Genomic DNA, 19,591 nt, shown 5'->3' with positions numbered 1-19,591 from the left:
ATGATATATTATATGGGAGATGATAAAAGTATCAAGAACGTCCTGACCTATATTTGGATAAACCTACTTGCTACTGATTGAAGGGCGTCTTTTTTAATAAAATAAAAAAAATTAATTTTAATCATTTTAATAAACCTTTTTATTATATATCAATGTTGTTATTGTCATCTTCATTTGTTTTGTTTTATTTTATCCTAAGTTTTGGTTTGATGTGATGTTTTAAAAGGATAAACTTTGGATTAGTCAGAAATTGCGAAAACATTCTTATAAAATAACAAATCATTCGAATTGGAAATTTTACTATCATTCAAAACAGCGATGAATAGATAGAAAAATTTTTCTACTTCCATACTTTTATTCTACTGCTGAAATGTTAAAATTTTGAATTATTTGTGAACTTGAACTAGTTGAAGTGTGGCATAAAGCAAATCAACTTTTGGAGGGCATTAAATTTGTATAATCATCTCTCCAAACCAAAAAAAGAGTATATTAAGTATTGTTTTTAATAAAACTCGTAGTTCATAGTGCAATTATACATTCATCCTATGATATATGATCTCTAAGGAAAGGAAGCATATTTCTCCACCGACAGAAATGGAGTTGTTCTTCCTCTCAGATCAATCAGTATTTTGTATTTAATGAAGATCACAAGCAACGATTGCTACATTGTTATTATAAAATTACACAAATTTCGTTATGTCATTTCATCATTCGTCTTCATGAATGGAATGATACCAATTTTTTCTTTTACTTTGACACATGTCGGACAAACAGACTACAGAAATTTTCTCTGTTTTCAGTTTTTTTCATTACCAGCAAAACTTCCCCAATAATCGCTCGCAACGATTCCGTAGAGATTAGAGATTACCCTTTTTCTTTTCTTTTCTTTTCCCATTCCATCCCTTAGAGATCCCAAAAGGGAAATGCCATTTGATGCCATTGTAGCTCAGATGAGAGCTTCCTTTCCAAATCCACCCACCCTTTGAACCATAATCCATAACCAAATTTGAAATTCGAAGAAAGCCCAATTCAATATGGCCTCCAATAAGCAAACCTTTTTCATATTGTCCCTTGTAATTTTTTGGTATTCATCCAACATTGGTGTTCTTCTTTTGAACAAGTTTTTGCTCTCCAACTATGGCTTCAGATTCCCAATCTTCCTCACAATGTGTCATATGTCCGCCTGTGCCATTCTCAGCTACTTCTCCATTGTTGTTTTCAAGATTGTGCCTATCCAGATGCTCAAGTCGAGGTCCCAATTCTTTAAAATCGCTACGCTTGGCTTGGTTTTTTGTGCCTCTGTCGTCGGTGGCAATGTTTCCCTTCGGTATCTTGCTGTCTCCTTCAACCAAGCGGTCGGTGCGACGACGCCGTTTTTCACCGCTCTCTTTGCTTATTTGATGACGCTTAAGAGGGAGGCTTGGGTCACTTACGCTGCTCTTATCCCTGTTGTTGCTGGGGTTGTCATCGCCAGTGGGGTATGTTTGAGTTTTTGTTGGATCACTTTTAATTCTCTTTTGTTGTTATCTATTTTTTGCATCTTTTGGTTGTATATAGTAAAAGAAAATAAGGTTCCTTAGGATTAGCTTCGAATTTAACAGGCCAGATCTGGAATAATGCTGGATGCAAAGCTTTAGAATTTCAATATTTAGGAATGGGATCCCAGATCTTAAATACCATTAGTAATATTGATTGGTTCAAGCTATGATATTGTCTTCCACTTTCAAATAGGCCATTTATGGATCATTGGTTATAAACAGATCAAAGTTAACGTATATCAGGGCAGGCGTAAGTAACCTCAAAAAAAAAAAAACAAATATAGCCTGCTGGAGTGCAATGGCAAAACAAATGTAGCCTGCTGATTGTGTTTGTGACTTTAAGGAGGATAGTTTAGGGGATTTATTAGAAAAAAATAGAGGATCAGCCTTCAAATTAGCAGATTCCTGAGGCAAAGCCTGTGCCTGTTTGAATGCAGTAGTTCGCATCGAGAGTATTTTATTCAGAACACTGTTCCTACATTGTGTAAATTGCTTTTTTTTAACGTGGTTTTATTATTATAATGTATTTGTGTTATATTTTCTCTATGGAGTCAGTAAGATTTTGACTTCCTATGGGTGATGGCAGGGTGAGCCGGGTTTTCACTTGTTTGGATTTATTATGTGCATAAGTGCGACTGCTGCAAGGGCGTTCAAGTCTGTTCTTCAGGGTATCTTATTGTCTTCTGAAGGGTAATTCTTGTTGTCAGAAAGTGAAACTACCTTGCTTTTCCCTCTCAATACATTTTATATTGTCAAGCTATTGCCTAATTCATAGAAATAACATCTAAAAATTCAAATCTTTGAAGAATCATCCCACATTTGGTAATTAAATTAGATTGATGCTACATTTTTCTTGAGGAGCATGTTAATGTGGAAAACTCAAGTTTGCATGGAATTGACTCATGAATAAAAAAAAATGAAAAAATGTGATACACTGATGTGCAATTGATGCGACCATTATGTTACCTTCAGTTGTTTGCTTGTTTATCATTTTAATGTTGTGTGTGCATAATTATCACTTAAATGCTATAAATTGCTAATTAGGATTGGATAAAATTTTCTCTATGTATAACAAAGCCCAGTTCCAAAGGGTCTATTTCCTCTATCCTTATGGAGGTTTGCTTCTGTTGCATCATAAAGATTCTGTTCCTTCTTTGGTACTTCGTCAGTTCATTTAGCTATATCTTCACCCTCTGAGTGACAAAACTATATGCTTCTGTCTGTTGATTGTTGGCAGGGAAAAGTTGAACTCAATGAATTTGCTGCTGTATATGTCCCCAATTGCAGTTCTAGCCTTGTTACCTGTAGCACTTGTTATGGAACCAAATGTTTGGGATGTTACCTTAGCACTTGGGAGGGACCATAAATTCATGTGGCTTCTTCTATTATTGAATTCAGTCATGGCTTATTCAGCAAACCTGTTGAATTTTTTGGTTACTAAACACACCAGTGCTCTGACACTCCAAGTAAGATAGTTCTTGATCTTTTTCTCTTGTTAAATGGCTCTAGGATATTACTGCCACAAGCCCATATTACTTCGTTTTCATTGCATCAGTCCTACCATAAGTTTGAGGGTTATGGATGGATCTTCTACAAATTTTTAAGCAGACAAAAGTTCATCGAAACCTGGACAAGATAGAGCTTCAATAACTCGAAACCAAAAGTTCATCCTTTCTGAACATCTTTGGAAAGTTTTGGACAAAATTTTGTTTTTGTATGGCTTCTATTTGATAACAATGCTGTTTTTATCTTCACTTCCTATTTGGAAAGAGCTTTGGTGGAATTACCAAAGGTTACAGACTTAGAAGAGTTTAGATGAGTGAGATTACCCCTTTGGCAACTTTTTCTTTGATAAACGTCTGCCAGTCTCAACTTGCTTTGTGTGGTGGACAGAATTCCTGGCAAAGCTTGATGTAGCATAGTTTTCACACACCATTTTATGGTATTCTCTGTAGGAACCTTCAAACCTATTAGAACTCATGCTGATGACATTCCTTCACGTTTGCTTTGCAAAGCAATTGATCTTTTCTTGCTTTGGAAAATTATGACGTTGCCTCAAATATATGTACAATAGCCAAAAGTGGATCTCACTTTGTTATAGATCCTACCCAATCAAGAAAAGAAAATAATCCAGTACTTCTTGTCGTATTCTTTTCAAAGAAGTTACCTCTTCGGGGGTTATTTTAAGATATTTGATATTCTGTATACAACATTCATATAAACTTTAGTAGATTATTCATGATTAGACTTATAAAGAGGCACTCAAAAGTGTCGTTGCCAACAGTCCAATCAATAGTGGCTGTAAGGCGTCCAATCCTGTCCCTATTGATTCAGATAAAACATGTAAGCTAAAATTTCTAACGAGATAGAAAACTCGGTCATGAACTTTGGAGTGGAAGAATGTAGAAACTTTTTTGGAAGTTTGGTCTCTTGCTACGTCCTATATTTATCTTTGGATTTCATTGTAAATTTCTCACTTAATTATCCTTTAGGTTTTATTTGGATCGATTGGACACCCTTTCTTTAGGGAGAATTCCTTTTTTTCTGGGCTTACTGTTTTTTTCTTTTGTGAAAATGCTCTTGTTTTCCTTTTTTCTTTCTTCTTCTCAATAAAAGTGGTTATCAAAGAGTCAGCATAGAAGCTTTTTTTGAATGTTGACAGAAGGGCACAAGAAGGAGCATGGTTTTGTAGAAGAGCCTTTACTACATTCAGTAAAACCTTGGGATGCCACCTCTTCTTTGTTTTGCTTTTCTATCAAAAACTCTTTTTCATAGAAATGCAGAATGAATTCAGCTTATGTGCACTCTGGGAGGTCGATGGTTAGAGGTTATTGAAGAAAGGTGGGAGAGTATTATATTTATGATAAAACCAAAGTTCCTCAAACTGAAGCTGGAAAGTGGTATGGGAAGATGTTTAGGAACCTAAGAATCCAAAAACAGGAAATCATTTGTAGTATAGGGATTCCAAGATTCCAAAAGGCGAGTTCATCTATTCTCAAGATTTCTAGGATAAAGGTGAAATTGAAAAATTCAAGACTCCAAGGTCGAGGAAGGGAGGTGAATCTCATACTCTCATTTAGAAAATGGGAGTGCAGTGTTGATACTCGTTGTGGATGGTGGTCTGTGCATAGGAAATTTTGGCAGAAAAAATTGGACCTGTTCAAATAGTTGTGGTTCTCACAGAACATTACTTTCAGACCATTAGGAACGTGTGGAAAATGAAGGATGATCACTCATTTTGCTGGAGTGGGCGTGCTCGCTACTAAGCTGGTTTCATTAACTCATATGGTTTTTTTTTATCCCTTCCCCTAGAAATTATCTAGAAAGCTTCTTCGGTGCATTAGTGGCCATGAGGAGAGAAACCATAGATGAAGAGATTGGAGAGGATAACTTGTATAATAGTGAGGTGCCCTCCTCATATAAAAAGTTTTCCCCTTGGGAGCTCTGTCGGTTCTCTGAAGATTATAGGATCCCAACAAGAAGAGTCAATAAGGAAACCTCTAGCTAGGCTAGTGTTTTAAGTGGGTTGTTCGATGTGAGTCCTCACATTTGATACACAATTATTTGGGTTTGCCATAATTTCGAAACATATTTCATAGATTGAAATTAATGCTTTCTCAAAGAGATGTGTAATGTTTAAAATATTGTCTATGTACTGTTTGGTAAGAGAGGGGAAAATAAAAAAGAAGTCTTTGTGAACTTTTAGCAATGGTTCATTCTCATAGTCTCCTTAAAAAATACCTTTTTTTATCAGGTGTTGGGGAATGCAAAAGGAGCAGTCGCCGTTGTTATCTCTATTCTTCTGTTTAGAAACCCCGTCACAGTCATCGGTATTGGTGGTTACACGATAACAGTCCTCGGAGTTGTTGCTTATGGAGAAGCGAAGCGGAGGTATAGATAATCGAATGTGTATGGAAAAGGCAAGGTATGGAGCCATCACCATGAAGATGACACGTTGTTATTTTGTGATGATCTGAAAAATATGAAGAGGAGTTGGAGATTGTCTAGTAGAATCATAGGAAAGATGGTTGAGTAATAATTCTTTTTGTTCTATTCATTTGTGTTCCACGTTATCTTTTGTAGAAGATATTGTCCCTTGTTCATTATAAAGTAAGCTGAGTTTTCATCACCCCACCAAGAAGAATATATAGTTCAGATTTGATTGATCTCTGTAGAGAGCTGTATGTTGCATGGAATGGAAACCCCATCTCACTTTTCAAAATTTTTTTTCTTTATTTTTAAAAAACTAAGTTATAATGTTTGAACTACTTTCAAATGGAAACCCTAAACCAAGAGAAGTTGCATACTTTGCTCACAAATATTCATAATAATTTTTAGTTTTAACTCAAAAAATGAAGTGATTTGTCTCAAATGTAATTCTGTGTTGTGTAATATTGTAATTTTTCTATGAAATATGTGAACGAGGACAAAATCTGTTTAGAGGGTCTTTGTTGGTATGCAAGGATAGTTTTTGTTCTTGTAAGCTATTTGGGATAAGTAAAGTGAAATAACCTAGTCAAATGGGAAGTAGGAAAATGTCAAAGAAGAGTGTCGAATCTGAACTATAAATCCTATCAAATCATGGGCCTAGACTCGACACATTATAAATGAAATCAAAGCGGAGTACCTATCAACATGATGTCATTTAAGGATGAACCACTTACACAAAGAAATGATTTAATAGTGAAACAAAATCACGTTGAAATGAGAGATCATAAGACACTGTAAGCATTGTTAAGAAAATGCTTAAAAGTATTGAAAGTATCTATACCAATAAAATTTACTTTATTTTTAGTGGCTTAATCATAGAAGTTCAAAATTTTATTTTGAAGCAATTCCGTCTCGGGTGTTTTTTTTTTTTAGTAAGTTAAGATAAAACATATTGTGGTAGTTTTAATAAAAAGCATGCGAGTAAAAATAAAACATATTGTTGCCACTCTACATTCTTTGAGTTTGAGATCATATAGAACATTTAGTATAGGCTATCAAAATCGTCTCAAAATTTTGAAAATAGAACAAATTAATTGTTATATTTTCCATTTAGAATATCACTTGATACAACTAATGCAATTAAGATGTCTTCAAAATCATATAAAAGAATTTGAAAACTCCACATATCACCAAGTTTAAAACTCTACTTATGACTGCTTAAAATGGTCGTTCCATCAATTCAAAGACATAGGTGACGTCTCTGACACCCAACACACTCGCCAAGACAAAACAAACCATTTGCCATAGAGAAACAATCGCATGTGGGTTCTCTTGATCACATATCCATTTCTATGTTTTGTGACAATAGCTCCTAGATATTTGAAGTGGACGGAATTGGAAGAAAAAAACACATATTTAGGCCATTAAGAATTTAAATTATGAAAGTAAATTTCCACTCAAAATAATGTTGGAGGGATAATTTTTCTACACATATAGTACAGCTCAATTGGTCTTGCATTGCATTACTTACCTTCTTAAGGTGCTCTTGTCAACAATAACAAAAAGGCACCAAAAAGGTAAAGAAGAAACATTTTGTTTTATTTTTCAGTTGTTAAGAAAGAGAAATGGTAATAATTAACAACGTTCTTTTGTTAATGAGACAAAAATTTGTGATCACACTCACACCTCAAGCTTAAACAAAGTTCATTCTTTATGATCCCCAATAGAAATTCAGATGCCTTGCTTGGTGGTTTTAGAGCTCTGAATTTCAAGCCTGCTCTAGGCCAGAAGGGATTGGTTCATAGCCATCATGATGAGCTGTGAATGCTTCTTCTTTACTAACAGGGATGAGCTTCAACACAACTGCAACTGGCATGCTCACAAATCCAATCAGCACACTCAGTCCCCACAGTTCCCGGCTCAGTGGTACAGTGCTTGCAAAAGCTCCCAGAAATTCTATAATTATTATTTGAAACCCCACTGTGGACACCATTACTCCCAAAAATATCCAGCTGCTGAACATCCCTCGGAATATGTTGATCTTTTCTATCTCACGGCTGTTAATTTCGTTGAAAACCTGCAAATAACAACCATCCAACATGTAAAATTTGTTGAATTTTGACAAAATATTAGAAGTTCAATTGTCGCACGTTAGAAAAGTTTAAGAAAGTGATGGACTCTAAGTACACTATAAAAGGAGTCTATGACTTTGGTTTCCAATCGTCCCATTTAGAAACACTTTAAATTTGGATGTGCTAACTCTATTTAAATTTCTTTTTTGTATCCTTAAGTACCAAAGTGTTAGTCTGGACAAAATATTAAAAGTACAATTGTCTCACATAAGAGAAGTTTAAGTGATCGGCACCTATAAAAGGAGCTTGTGACTTTGGTTTCAAATAGTCCAAAATAGATACACATTAAGCTTGAGCATGTGGAACCCTATTGAAATTCTTTTTGTCTTCTCTAGTTTGAGAGTGGGGAAAAGGGTGTAAGCATGGCAAATGCTTTGGAAAAAATGTCGAGGAGATTCTTGTTTGATTGTTAAAAATTCCAACACAGTGGAATTTTCCTAATATGTGGTTTTTCTTCAGTTTAGAGTTTTTCCACGTTAATTTTTGTGTTATCAATTTTATTATGTTCTATCTTGTTTTTCTGTTTCTACCTATGACAGATTTTCTTCAATCAAATGAGTGACCGAAGTATTTGAAAATTAAGCATGAGGCAATTTTGATGGACAGTGTGAGTTGGGCATAAGCATACCTGGCAGAACACAAATGAGTTGAAAATCAAAGTGTTTAGAACTATGGTGGAATCAGATCCATCAAGTCCAAGAAGTTGCTTTCCCCCAAAATTAAGAATAGCAAGAACAGCAAGTTGATATATACTCTGACCAAAAATGTTCCTCCACATGGCTTTGGTAATAAAGTTAACCCCCTTCGGAATTGGAGGTCTCTGCATAAGTCCATCATTTGGAGGCTCTGTGGCCAGTGCCAAAGCACCAAGAGTATCCATAATCAAGTTCACCCAAAGCAACTGTACAGCCGTAAGAGGAGCAGATCCTGAAAGTTGGGTAGGACACAAAGAATTCATCAACTTTAGTCGTTTTCAAATGGTTTTACATAAAGGAGCAACTTCGTTGATGAATACACCTGAGAGGCAAGCAGAAACAAAATTGATCACTAGAGCAACAATGTTAACGGTTAGCTGAAACTGAACAAACTTTTGTATGTTAATGTACACCGCACGCCCCCATCTCGCAACATTTACAATTGTTGAAAAATTGTCATCCATTATGATGACATCGGCATTTTCTTTGGCCACCTGTAAGTCATCCAATGAAACCATATGAAACAAATAGTAACATTAACCAAAGAGCATAATAATGATAACAATTCTCTTCGTTAATCTCCTTCAACCAATCACCGGGTGATTATAAAGATATCAGCAATCACTAGTAGTTGTGGTTCTATTTTAAATCAACATGATAAAGTTCAGTTATCAAGTCAATCAATCTTCAATACAAGGCTTAAGGAATGTTCGTCCCCACTTCATCAGCCCCAACAAAGGTAATAGACTAAATTTAGATGGAGTCTGGAGACAGAGATGCTGCAGTATGAGTTCAAATCAGCTTTGATACAAATACCATGTCTTTGAAGTAGAAATTCTTGCGAGGTAAACTAGTAGAAAATTCTGTTTTCGGTAGTTTGAAAAGTTGAATTAAGTTGCTTTAAAAAAAAATCTGAACACAGAACTGAAAAGAATGTTTCGTTCTGATTTTTTTCTACCTGAAAATTAATTATGCAAGCACAATAAGCATATAACAGAGGCAGAAAAGAAAAAGGGAATCTAAAATGAGTTCATTCACAATCACAAATAGAACCCTGTATTCCAGCCAGTAGCAAGCAATTATACCACTACTATTTACTTAGCTCATGTACAGACCTCAGTCCCAGCAATTCCCATAGCTAGTCCAATATCTGACTCATGCAATGCTGGAGCATCATTTGTCCCATCTCCAGTCACTGCAACGACCTCGCCCATACTCCGCAAATTGTTAACCAACGTGTATTTGTCCAGTGGCAAGGATCGAGCCATCACCTATATCCATAGCAATTTAGATAAAATACACAACCATATTACAAGAGAAAACAGATATAACTAAATTCAAGCTTGAGAGAGTAAACCTGGACTTCTGGTAAAATTTGCTTCATCTGTTCTGGAGATAAATTACGGAAGTTTGGTCCTTCTATAGCTAAACCATCATCAGTTAGTATACCACATTCTTTAGCAATAGCCTTCGCTGTATTAATATTGTCACCAGTGACCATACGCACAGTTATTCCAGCAGCTAAGCAAGATTTAACGGCTTCCTTGACACCTGGGCGTACAGGATCCTTGATCCCAACAATTGCAACTAATGTATATCCATCATCTGGAATAGTTTTACCGCTAGAGTCCCCTATATCTTTGAAGGCCAAGCAAAGTGTCCTCAAAGCTTCATTGGCAAAACTATTGATAACATTTGTAGCATTATTTACCTTCTCTTCTTTTAAATCAATAGATTCTCCATTGGAATCTATATATGTGTCACACATACTTAGTATTATTTCAGATGCACCTTTGACAAAAGCTCTGACCCCACCATTAGGAAGCGCTACAAGTACAGACATCTTCTTCCTAACAGAATTGAAAGGCTCTACTTGAAGTATCTTATATTCTGTACGTTGGGCACGAAAATCCCCACCCAAATGGATGCCAAACTCTAATAGTGCTGATTCTGTTGGTGTTCCACCAACGATTGAGTTCTTCCCATCCTTATCTTTAGTCACTTCGCAGCTAGTATTTTGAAATATGGACTGCAATAATATGCCTAAAACGTCTTCAGAGATCTCTGATTTCAATTTGTCTACACTTCCATGGTCTTTATTCTCCATAAAATTTTCACATACCCATGCACGGCTAACTATCATATGGTTTGTGGTTAATGTCCCGGTTTTATCTGTGCAAATGCAAGTGGTTGAACCCATTGTTTCACATGCAGACAGATGCCTAACTAGTGCTCTTTCATCCATCAGTTTCTTCATAGCAAAGGCAAGGCTTAATGTCACTGCCAGTGGTAAACCCTCAGGAACTGCAACAACTATTATGGTAACTGCAACAGCAAAGAAATCTAAGAGTTTTAGTGCATCACTTGAAGTCCACTTTGTAAATTGACGGTGAGCAGCTTTTTCCCCAAGAAACCTTCCTGTCATCACCAGGAATGTCAATACAGCAAAAGTCAATCCAATTTTACCAATAAGAGTTGCTACACCATTCAGCTTCACCTGCAATGGAGTCTCATCTTCTCCTCCCTCACTGAGAGTTTCCATCAACTTTCCCCATTCAGTTTTCATACCAACTGTTGTTACCATCATCTTTCCAGATCCATCTTGCACTTTGGTTCCTGATAGAAGAAATGGTTTCTCTTCATCTTTTTTCACTGGTTCACTCTCACCTGATAAGCTGGATTCATCAATTAGTAGACTATATCCTGATATGAAAACCCCATCAGCGGGAACCTGATCTCCAATGGATAGATGAACAATGTCTCCAACAACCAAGTCGTAAATCAAAACTTTTTTCCTCAGCCCATCCCTAGTGACATCAACATAAATTTTTTTCTTCTCCTTGTCAAGATCCTTAAATTGCAAAGACTGCTTGTAATCACTAATAGAAGTAACCAAGACGACCAATAGTATACTGAGTAGAATTCCTAAACCATCATAGGTTCCCTTCGGCCATCCTTCTGTGGCAATTCCAACGCCTAAAGAAATTAGTGCACAAAATATTAGGATGATTAATGTCACGTCGTGTAATGCTTCCCAGACAAACATCCAAAACGGTCTGGAAGGTTTCTCTGTGTAACGATTATAACCATAAATCTCTTGTCTCTTGGACGTATCCTTTTCACTGACACCTGCATCTAGTGAGACAGAAACTTTCCTTGAAAGTCCTTCCACACCACCATAAAATTTCAATGCCTTGTAATCATGGCTACGGACAATGGATGCAAGCTCATCTGGATGGATACTAAAGCCAACATTCCTAGCCTCATCTGACAGATGGTACTCATCCCGATTCACGACTGCACAAGAATACAACATACATAAAGAAAGGGATAAAAACTTAACTGTGATACAAAATCAAAGGATTGAGAGTAAGCATAAGCCATTACCATCGATAAACTGTAATGCTGCCTTGTGAACATAAAGAGCAACTCGAATTTTTTCCTGGTAAAGAAAATTGAAGGAAAAAAGATGAAAAGAATAAGAGGCATAATTTTTTAGATAAAGCAATTGCTGGAAAATTGTAGTACAGTTCCATGGAGAAATAAATCAGTAATATATTTAACTAAAGAAGATCACAGGCATTAAAGTTGTCCCTCCCTGTCTACAAGATTGAAAAGGCAATGGACAATGTATTCACAACCATTGAGATCTATAAAATAATCTAGTCTTAAAACTAGCCACCAGCCTTGAGTAAGTTTTCACTTTGTGGAATTAATTTCCCATGGAAAGGGTGACTTAGCAAAAGGTCCTGATGCAAATGAGTTGTGAACAACTTAGTTGGAGATGCCTTGGGAGGAAATCATTGAAAGATAAACTTTAAACAATAGTTTATCGAAAGATTATTACAAGTATCTATCAAAAAAAGGAAACAAAACTAGGAATGGAAGAAGAACATTCTCTTCAGATGGACATCTTATGGTCAGATTCTGTTTGATCTACACAATTACCAACAACAAAAAAAGTAGTCGAAGTGATTTTTGGGAGTGTGGAATAGAGTGATATCAAAGTTTGTCTAATGATTTTTGGAAGGAGACACTGGTGGAGTTGGGTTTATTATGGAGCTCGCATCTGCTTTTGTAATTACTCCCTCCATCTAATTAATGGAAGTTGTGGTATTATTTTGTGAACTTTAAGAGGGTAGACAAGATACAGAGAACTAGTAAAATACTTTTAGATTCTAGTATACTTCTTTTAACCAAATTCTTAAAGGTATCTATTGAAAATTCTAACCTGCAAATGAATAACTATCACTTTAAAAAATCACTTACAGAAATGTGGTTGTGACAATGATAAATGTAATTTTTCTTTTACAATGTGCGGAGTGGGGAGCATCCAGTTGATAGTACAATTCTATGACAGTTGACATATGAAAATCACTTCCGTCTACCGTTCAAACTGAACATTAGATTTAAACACCAAAACAATGATCCCTAGCTTTTTAGTTTTTTATTCTGGAATTATACGTAGATTTATAAAAACAAACAAAAAACATGTTCTCTTTCAATTTCACCCATCCATCTGCTTTTCTCTCTATAAACTTTGTCTTTCTAATCTCTCTGAAAAGAAGGATCTTTTATTTTTTTTTCCTAAAATCAATTGAAATATTTAAAAATATAGCAAAATAAATCAACTTATTTACTATAGACCACAATAGACCTAGACATAATCTATAGCTTACACAATCAAATTAATACCAAGCAGTTCTCACTTTGCTGTCAAACCCTTGCACTTACAATCACTTTCTAGATAATTTGTTAAAGTTCTCCCACCTAACTTTCATAATTATTCATATCGAAAATATCTCTCGCATCCCTAAACCATCTATAACAAAATAAAATAGTTATTACACAAACCTAGTCTAGGTATGGGAATAATTTTAAAATAGTTAAAAACAAATTTTATCATATTAAAAATTATCTACACATCAATAACTAAAAATTTATCACTAGTTAATATTTAGGCTTTTTAAAATAAGTTTTATACCATGATTTTGAATTATTAAAAATATTTTTTAACTAAATTTAAATTTAAAAATGATTAGAAAGGTCAAAGCTATTATAGAAAATAGCTCTGCGCTACGTCTAGTTTTCTACTCTACAAAGAAAAAAAATATAAAAAAATATCACATGACATCATTTTAATTAAGAGAATTTTTAAAAATAACAAATTTTACAAAATATTTACGACCTATGACAAAATTTTTAATTTCGTTACTGGTAGTCACTGATATTCTATAAAAATATAGGCTTTCATTAACATAATTCAAAATTCAAAACTTTGTTATAATTTATAAATATTTTAATTTATTTTGTTGTTTTTAAAAACGTTCATTTTATTAGACTATACTCAGTAAAAATAGTAAAAATGCATCCAAAGGAAAACTAAGTTTTAAAAATCACAAAGAAACAAAAGGGTTGATTAGTTGATTATTGTTTTCTGTGGATTATAATAATTAGTGTTCGTGTGATTTTAGCATTAATTATAATAATAAAAATTTGTCAAAAATAACAAAATGGATAAAATATTTACCTTTCATTCATTTATTTTTATCTTCCTTTTTTCTATAAAGTCTAATAGTTTAAACTCTATAATAAATAGTTTGATTTTTCTAAAAGACTGTACAATAATTTATATTTGAAGTGTAAACTATTTTTATTTTGATAAGAAATAATGTTAATAGTAAAAAAAGAAATAAAGAATGAGTGAAAAACAATAAATATGGAAGAAAAAAAAATTTGAAATCTTATATACTATACTTATCATTAGGTTGTAAATAACTGTATATTATTATATAACTCACACCACCAACTAGAACTAGAGTATACATAAAAGGCTAAAATCAATTCAATGAATGGAAACCCACTGAACTAGAGTCAATTAGTTCAGTCTATGGTTATCTTTGTAAAAGAATTGAAAAACTGATGGAAATACGCACCTACATAGCTTGTTTTTAATTTGTTTAAGAAAAAATGAGTATAAAAGTGAATCCACTACTAACTCAAGTCCAAGCCAATTGCTTCAGTGATTGTTTTTTTTTCATGTTGCTTAATTCTCAAGCCACTACCACTATCAAAGAAAAAATCACAAAACTATAAGATCGAATTTCACACTATCGTTTGGGTCAGTTTTTTCGACACCGACCGTTCTCGTACACCACTACTATCAACTTCTAGTTTGTGTCCACAAGGGTAGCAAGAAGAAGATAAGGAGTGGAGAGAATAAATAAAGATAACAATAATTATAAGGAGAATAAATTAAATGAACAAAAAAAAAACGTAGAAGAAAAGGTATCCATTCTCATCCCCACACGAGAGGTTAAGAATTGCAACTTGGCCCCCCACTACAATAACTGCCTCCAAAGAAACCCTATCCTTTTATGTATTTAAAAACCACGAAACTTCCAGGAAATTTCTTCTCTCACACGCTTTTCCACGCTTGCCAATGAAAGCAGTTCAATTTCCAACTACTTTCCTCCAATAACTTGATTTTTTATTTTTTTTATTTTTTTCAAAGACTTTTTTAGTTATTAGCCCAAAATATTCATTACCAGCCATCTTTCTCAAGATGCGTACAACTCTCCAAGAACTATGCTAAAAAGAAAAAGTTGATAAATAAATTTTAAATATAATTACTTATATTTCGCCCCATTTTTAGATGCTGCTGACATCATGTTGATGAATTGAAAGGGGAAGCATTGTGCAATGTGCATATTCTCATAGGCAGTAGAGATTTTTTATGGTTTACGACAAAACCCATCTTAATTTCACTCTCTTCCCGCTATTTTCTCATTCATTTCTAATTATAAAATGAACGGTGAAGAATACAAAGTAGGCAAAATCAAGATTTGTGACACAGTTTTGAATTTTAATAGAAAGTCATGATGAAATTATTGATTTAGAAATATGAACATTTCGCCAGATAAACAGGATCTTAATTTCCATTACCTACCTTTTTCTCCGAAAAGAAAATTCCATTATTATAAACGTAATAAAAAAAACTAATAATCCAAAACAGTGGAAAGAAAAGTCCTGCCTCTAAAACTATTTCCGCCGGGGTAAACCCGATGAAGAAGCATCTTTTTCTGTCTGACTCACTACCATATTTTAAAAATTAAATTCATTAAATAAAATAAAGTAAAATCATCGACAACAAATAATATTACTGATAGATTAATATAATTCCATCAAATTTGAGATTTGGATTTTTTTTTTTTTGGTAAATATTTTTATTTATTTTATATATTTAAAAATGATGCTAAAATAAAATATCCCACATTTTAATGCTTTTTAAAAGGCACTACTCTATAGATTACCATCTTTATTATTTAAAAAGTAGATTTATATGATTAAATAAATTAAAAAGAATTACTCAAATAAAGAAATCAAACAATTTGTAGAAAAAGTTTTCAATAATGGATGTCACGATCTAATTGACCAGATCGATGTATTATGTCAACCATACAAATGGGCATCACATGACCTGCACATGACCGACCAATTGCGAATGGTCATTTCCTTTTGTTTTGAGTTCAATTAATAATCTGATCAACTGAAATATTTCCGTTTGAAAATTATGAAATGTTAGCTGAGAGTTGAAAACTTTTATAAAGATAGTTTCTAAAGACAATATCAGAACTTGGCGATGCTCGATTGGATCAAAGATGTACATTTTTCCCACCCTCCTCGTTGACATTCTTTTACAAATCTTATTAGAAGTATTATTGTTATTAACTCTGATTTTTATTTAATTTTGATTTTTAAATGTTGAATTCTATTTAAATCAAATTTAAAAATTATTGCGACTAATTTTTTTATGATTTCATCTTTTAAAGAAAAATCACTTAGCTATTAATATAGTAAAAAAATATAAACATTTTCAACTAAACCAACTATACAACAAAAAAAATATAGCAAAATTTATTAAGCTTTTCTTTAACACTTGTTTTTTTACTGTTAAATAGTTTCAATTATTTTTTTTATCAAATATAATATTTTTCTTATAGAAAAACTATCGTTGTTATATAAATAAATTAATTTTTTTAAAATAAATATTTCGAACAACTAAATTAAGATTTTACGAAAGTATGTGAACTAAAATGAAAGAACCCGTTCTATTTTTATAACATGATATTCTAACCTTATTACTATTATATTTTTGTTATATTTTATAATTGATGTGCTTGAACCATTTTATCAAAAAAAAAATTCATGCCTACACTAAATGCATGCATTCTTGTCCTCTTCCTTACTTTCCAAGTAAATATGAGCTTTAACTTTTTTATTTTTTAATTTTAAGTAAAGCTTAACTTTACATTTTAACTATATTATTTCGACAAAAATATGTTGCACTTAGAAGATCTCTTACTTTTCTTTTTTGAACGGAAAATATTAAAAATTAAAGTTAGTGGTAAATAAAAGCCAACCAACTATGTCGACGATATTAAATTACTCTATCCGGCCCACCTGACTCATTTCGGGACCTACCCTAATTAATTTGTTTATTTATTTAGTTTCCATTAAAATATCATTTTAGTTTGAAGATTACTTCAATTTTGGTTGCGGGTGATATTTTCATTACCATATTTTCAATAGATTTTAAATAATAATTCTTTTTGTAATATCTATAAATATATTAAAATGTAACAATTTATATGAGATAGTTAAATATAAACTTTTATTTGTATATATAATGATACCTATAGACATAACTATTAAATCATGTTATAATAAATCTAAAATTAATTTATTAGTTAAATAATAAAAAAAATCTAATACTATAATGATATCTATAAAATAATGAAGAATTTATATTAAGAAAATGAAAAATGTTTAAGTTTGAATTTATATTAAAATTTTAGTTATTCAATTTGGGTTTGGATTAAAATTTTATTATAGATGGTAAATAGTTTACAAATTCTTCCATTTTTTAAAATCTCTAAAATAATTCATCACATCTAGCAAATTTTCTAAAATCAATTGAATTTTTTTTCTTTATATGAAAATGGAATTTTTAAGAAATATAAAATTCAAAACAAAATGGACAAAATTCATTCCATTATAAAATATTCTATTTTTGTGATTTTCTTTTCTTTTATTAACAATTTTCCATATAAAGTGATTTTGTAACCTTTATTTTATTTTAGAAAAAGGACCCACACAAATTTTTAGTCGCCGTGTGGCATCTGCATCGACGTTCCTCCTCGACGGCAGATTTTTTTTTCCAAAGTTCTTGGTGGTTATGAAAATTCACATCCACCTTTAATGTTTTCTTAAATCTTTTTATATATGTGAGTATTATGGTCAACTTAAGCCCTCTAATTTGATGAGATAAGAAAAAGTAATTTTCATTAGGTAGCCACCATATATAAAACCTATAACCTCTTTACAAAGTGTTTTTTCTTTAAACTAAGCCAAACGATGATGGTTATAACTCACACGGCCCAAATAAACAAATCCTACTTCCTCCAAATTATTCCGTCAAGGAAACTTATCTTTGTGTAAAGATGGAAAAAATCGAGGAGAAAAGATGAACTCAGAAACCTAAAACTTTTTCGAGTTTACCTAAATTAAACTAAAACGTAATCTACTTTTCTAGCATTTTATCAGTAGCCAAACAGGCAAGTAAAAGGAGAAAAAAAAAAAGAAATCGGCATAGTGGAGATTGAAATCAGGAATATGAATCATGAGATTTTAATAGGCTTAAGAAATAAAACCTGGATTTTGAGTTTCTTCTTCTCAGCCTCGGAGCGTTTCTCGAGATCTGCAGTGTTTCGGAACCTCCGTCGGCGATTTCTGACGATTGTGACGGCAGATCGCCATCTCCTCAAGGTTGCCTCTGAAGGACGTTTTGGCTCGACTTCGAAGTCTTTCAGAAGATACTGCTCCATAGTCTAATAAAAGCGAAACAGAGAAGAGGAAAATGAAATGTTATTTGATTCTCGTTTTGAGTCGCCAGCGAAGCCGTATCCGTTGCCTTTCCCGGTGTTGTTCCGAGCAGATCAGATAAAAAAGGAAGAGAACAAAAGGTTATTAAATAGACGGAGAGGGTTCCCAGAGCAGAAGTTCTGGACAGAGTCCACAAGAATACATAGAGTGAACTAAAATGAAGATATGTTGAGATAATTTCTCGCTCTCTCTCTTCTTTCTATCTTCTTCCCACATAAATTATTTTAATGCTCTAATTTTTCCCTTCTTTTTATTTTACTCAATAATTCGTTCAACTTCAGATCCTCTATTTGCCTGCTTTTTAGGTTCAAAAGATGGTCCATAGACTCAATTGGATGAGAATCAAAATATTAGTAGTTCAAATTATTAACTTCTAATTTGTTTTCAATTTTTTTATAAAAAAGATTGAAATTCTTTTATATAAACAAATATTTTAAAGAGACTTTTACAAAAAAAAAAAACCAAAACAAAATTATAATAATAGAATTATTCTACAATATTTTTTAAATTTGTTGAAGTAATAAATTTAAAAGCGATGAGTCTCTCATAATTCTATATTATCATCTGATAGTGGTTCGATAGAGCTATAATTATTGTATAATATCACTGATTTCTTCATATTCACAATATACAAAAAAAAATTGGTATCATAAACGGTTTTTTAAAAATATTTTTGTCATGTAATTTTACTATTTTAAAATGATTTTCTTTAGAGAACTTTGACCATTATTTGACAAATGGATAAATGGTGTGAAATGCAATGTTGAACCAACCTAACGTTTATTTTGGCTTTTTTTCGTAGACACCATGGGCTTTTAAAAGTAAATCTATTTTATTTCTTTCCAACTTTATTTGTATTTAGTCTATAGTTTTTTCCTCTCGTATTTTCCTCTCGTACAAAAGTACATCTCACTTTTTTTCTATCTTTTATGAATTGTGTGGATAGTTTTAGAGAGTTGATTGGGTTGGATTTGGTGAGTGAAAATATAATTTATCATTTGGCTCACCAATAATGATAAGGGTTTGTTTTGTTATTCGTATCCACTCATATTTTTCACTTCGATTCGTGTTAACTCCTCCAATAATTTCTTAGTTGTTATCAATTAAATTTTTTGTTTTTTATCGTCGACCAAATATGCCCACTGTGTTTTTTATTGGAGGGTCTTCACTTTACATCCTCCTCATGCAAGTAACTTTTTTCCATCTTTTGTGTTTGACTAGGTTTCCTATCATGGTTAAGCACCCGCAAATTTAGCATAGATTCATAGGCTTGAGCTCTCCCAATTTTATGCTTTTTATATTGCATATATATGAAAAATTGAAATAATGTGAGAAGTTACCCTAACGATAA

The 19,591-nt window shown here is 32.7% G+C and overlaps 2 protein-coding genes across 2 annotated transcripts; one reads left to right on the top strand and one right to left on the bottom strand.

Annotated features, from left to right (window-relative positions):
* The first annotated feature begins 574 nt into the window (after positions 1–574).
* LOC101206837 (UDP-URONIC ACID TRANSPORTER 1) lies at positions 575–5,672 on the top strand. Its single transcript, XM_004136620.3, has 4 exons — positions 575–1,478; positions 2,125–2,228; positions 2,776–3,004; positions 5,293–5,672. The coding sequence occupies exons 1-4, from the start codon at positions 1,035–1,037 to the stop codon at positions 5,437–5,439; spliced, it is 924 nt and encodes a 307-aa protein (XP_004136668.1). The 5' UTR covers positions 575–1,034; the 3' UTR covers positions 5,440–5,672.
* Positions 5,673–6,883: 1,211 nt separating this feature from the next.
* LOC101206199 (calcium-transporting ATPase 4, plasma membrane-type) lies at positions 6,884–18,470 on the bottom strand. Its single transcript, XM_004136617.3, has 7 exons — positions 18,009–18,470; positions 11,683–11,737; positions 9,653–11,592; positions 9,411–9,566; positions 8,618–8,789; positions 8,229–8,527; positions 6,884–7,545 (listed from the first exon to the last, which is right to left on the bottom strand). Exons 1-7 carry the CDS (start codon positions 18,180–18,182, stop codon positions 7,237–7,239), a joined length of 3,105 nt encoding a protein of 1,034 aa, XP_004136665.1. The 5' UTR covers positions 18,183–18,470; the 3' UTR covers positions 6,884–7,236.
* Positions 18,471–19,591: the final 1,121 nt, after the last annotated feature.

Source organism: Cucumis sativus, chromosome 3 (assembly GCF_000004075.3).
Source record: "Cucumis sativus cultivar 9930 chromosome 3, Cucumber_9930_V3, whole genome shotgun sequence".
NCBI classification, from domain to species: Eukaryota; Viridiplantae; Streptophyta; class Magnoliopsida; order Cucurbitales; family Cucurbitaceae; genus Cucumis; species Cucumis sativus.
This window is presented reverse-complemented; position numbering and strand designations above follow the sequence as displayed.

Bases quoted from the DNA above. Each gene is read 5' to 3' on its own strand.
- LOC101206837 (XM_004136620.3), top strand. From the start codon at position 1,035: ATGGCCTCCAATAAGCAAACCTTTTTCATATTGTCCCTTGTAATTTTT. The intron at 1,479-2,124 runs GTATGTTTGAGT...GGGTGATGGCAG, and splicing joins GGGTTGTCATCGCCAGTGGG to GGTGAGCCGGGTTTTCACTT. The intron at 3,005-5,292 runs GTAAGATAGTTC...TTTTTTTATCAG, and splicing joins CCAGTGCTCTGACACTCCAA to GTGTTGGGGAATGCAAAAGG.
- LOC101206199 (XM_004136617.3), bottom strand. From the start codon at position 18,182: ATGGAGCAGTATCTTCTGAAAGACTTCGAAGTCGAGCCAAAACGTCCT. The intron at 11,738-18,008 runs GTTTTATTTCTT...TTTCTTTACCAG, and splicing joins AGAAGAAACTCAAAATCCAG to GAAAAAATTCGAGTTGCTCT. The intron at 8,790-9,410 runs GTCTGTACATGA...GATGACTTACAG, and splicing joins TGGGAATTGCTGGGACTGAG to GTGGCCAAAGAAAATGCCGA.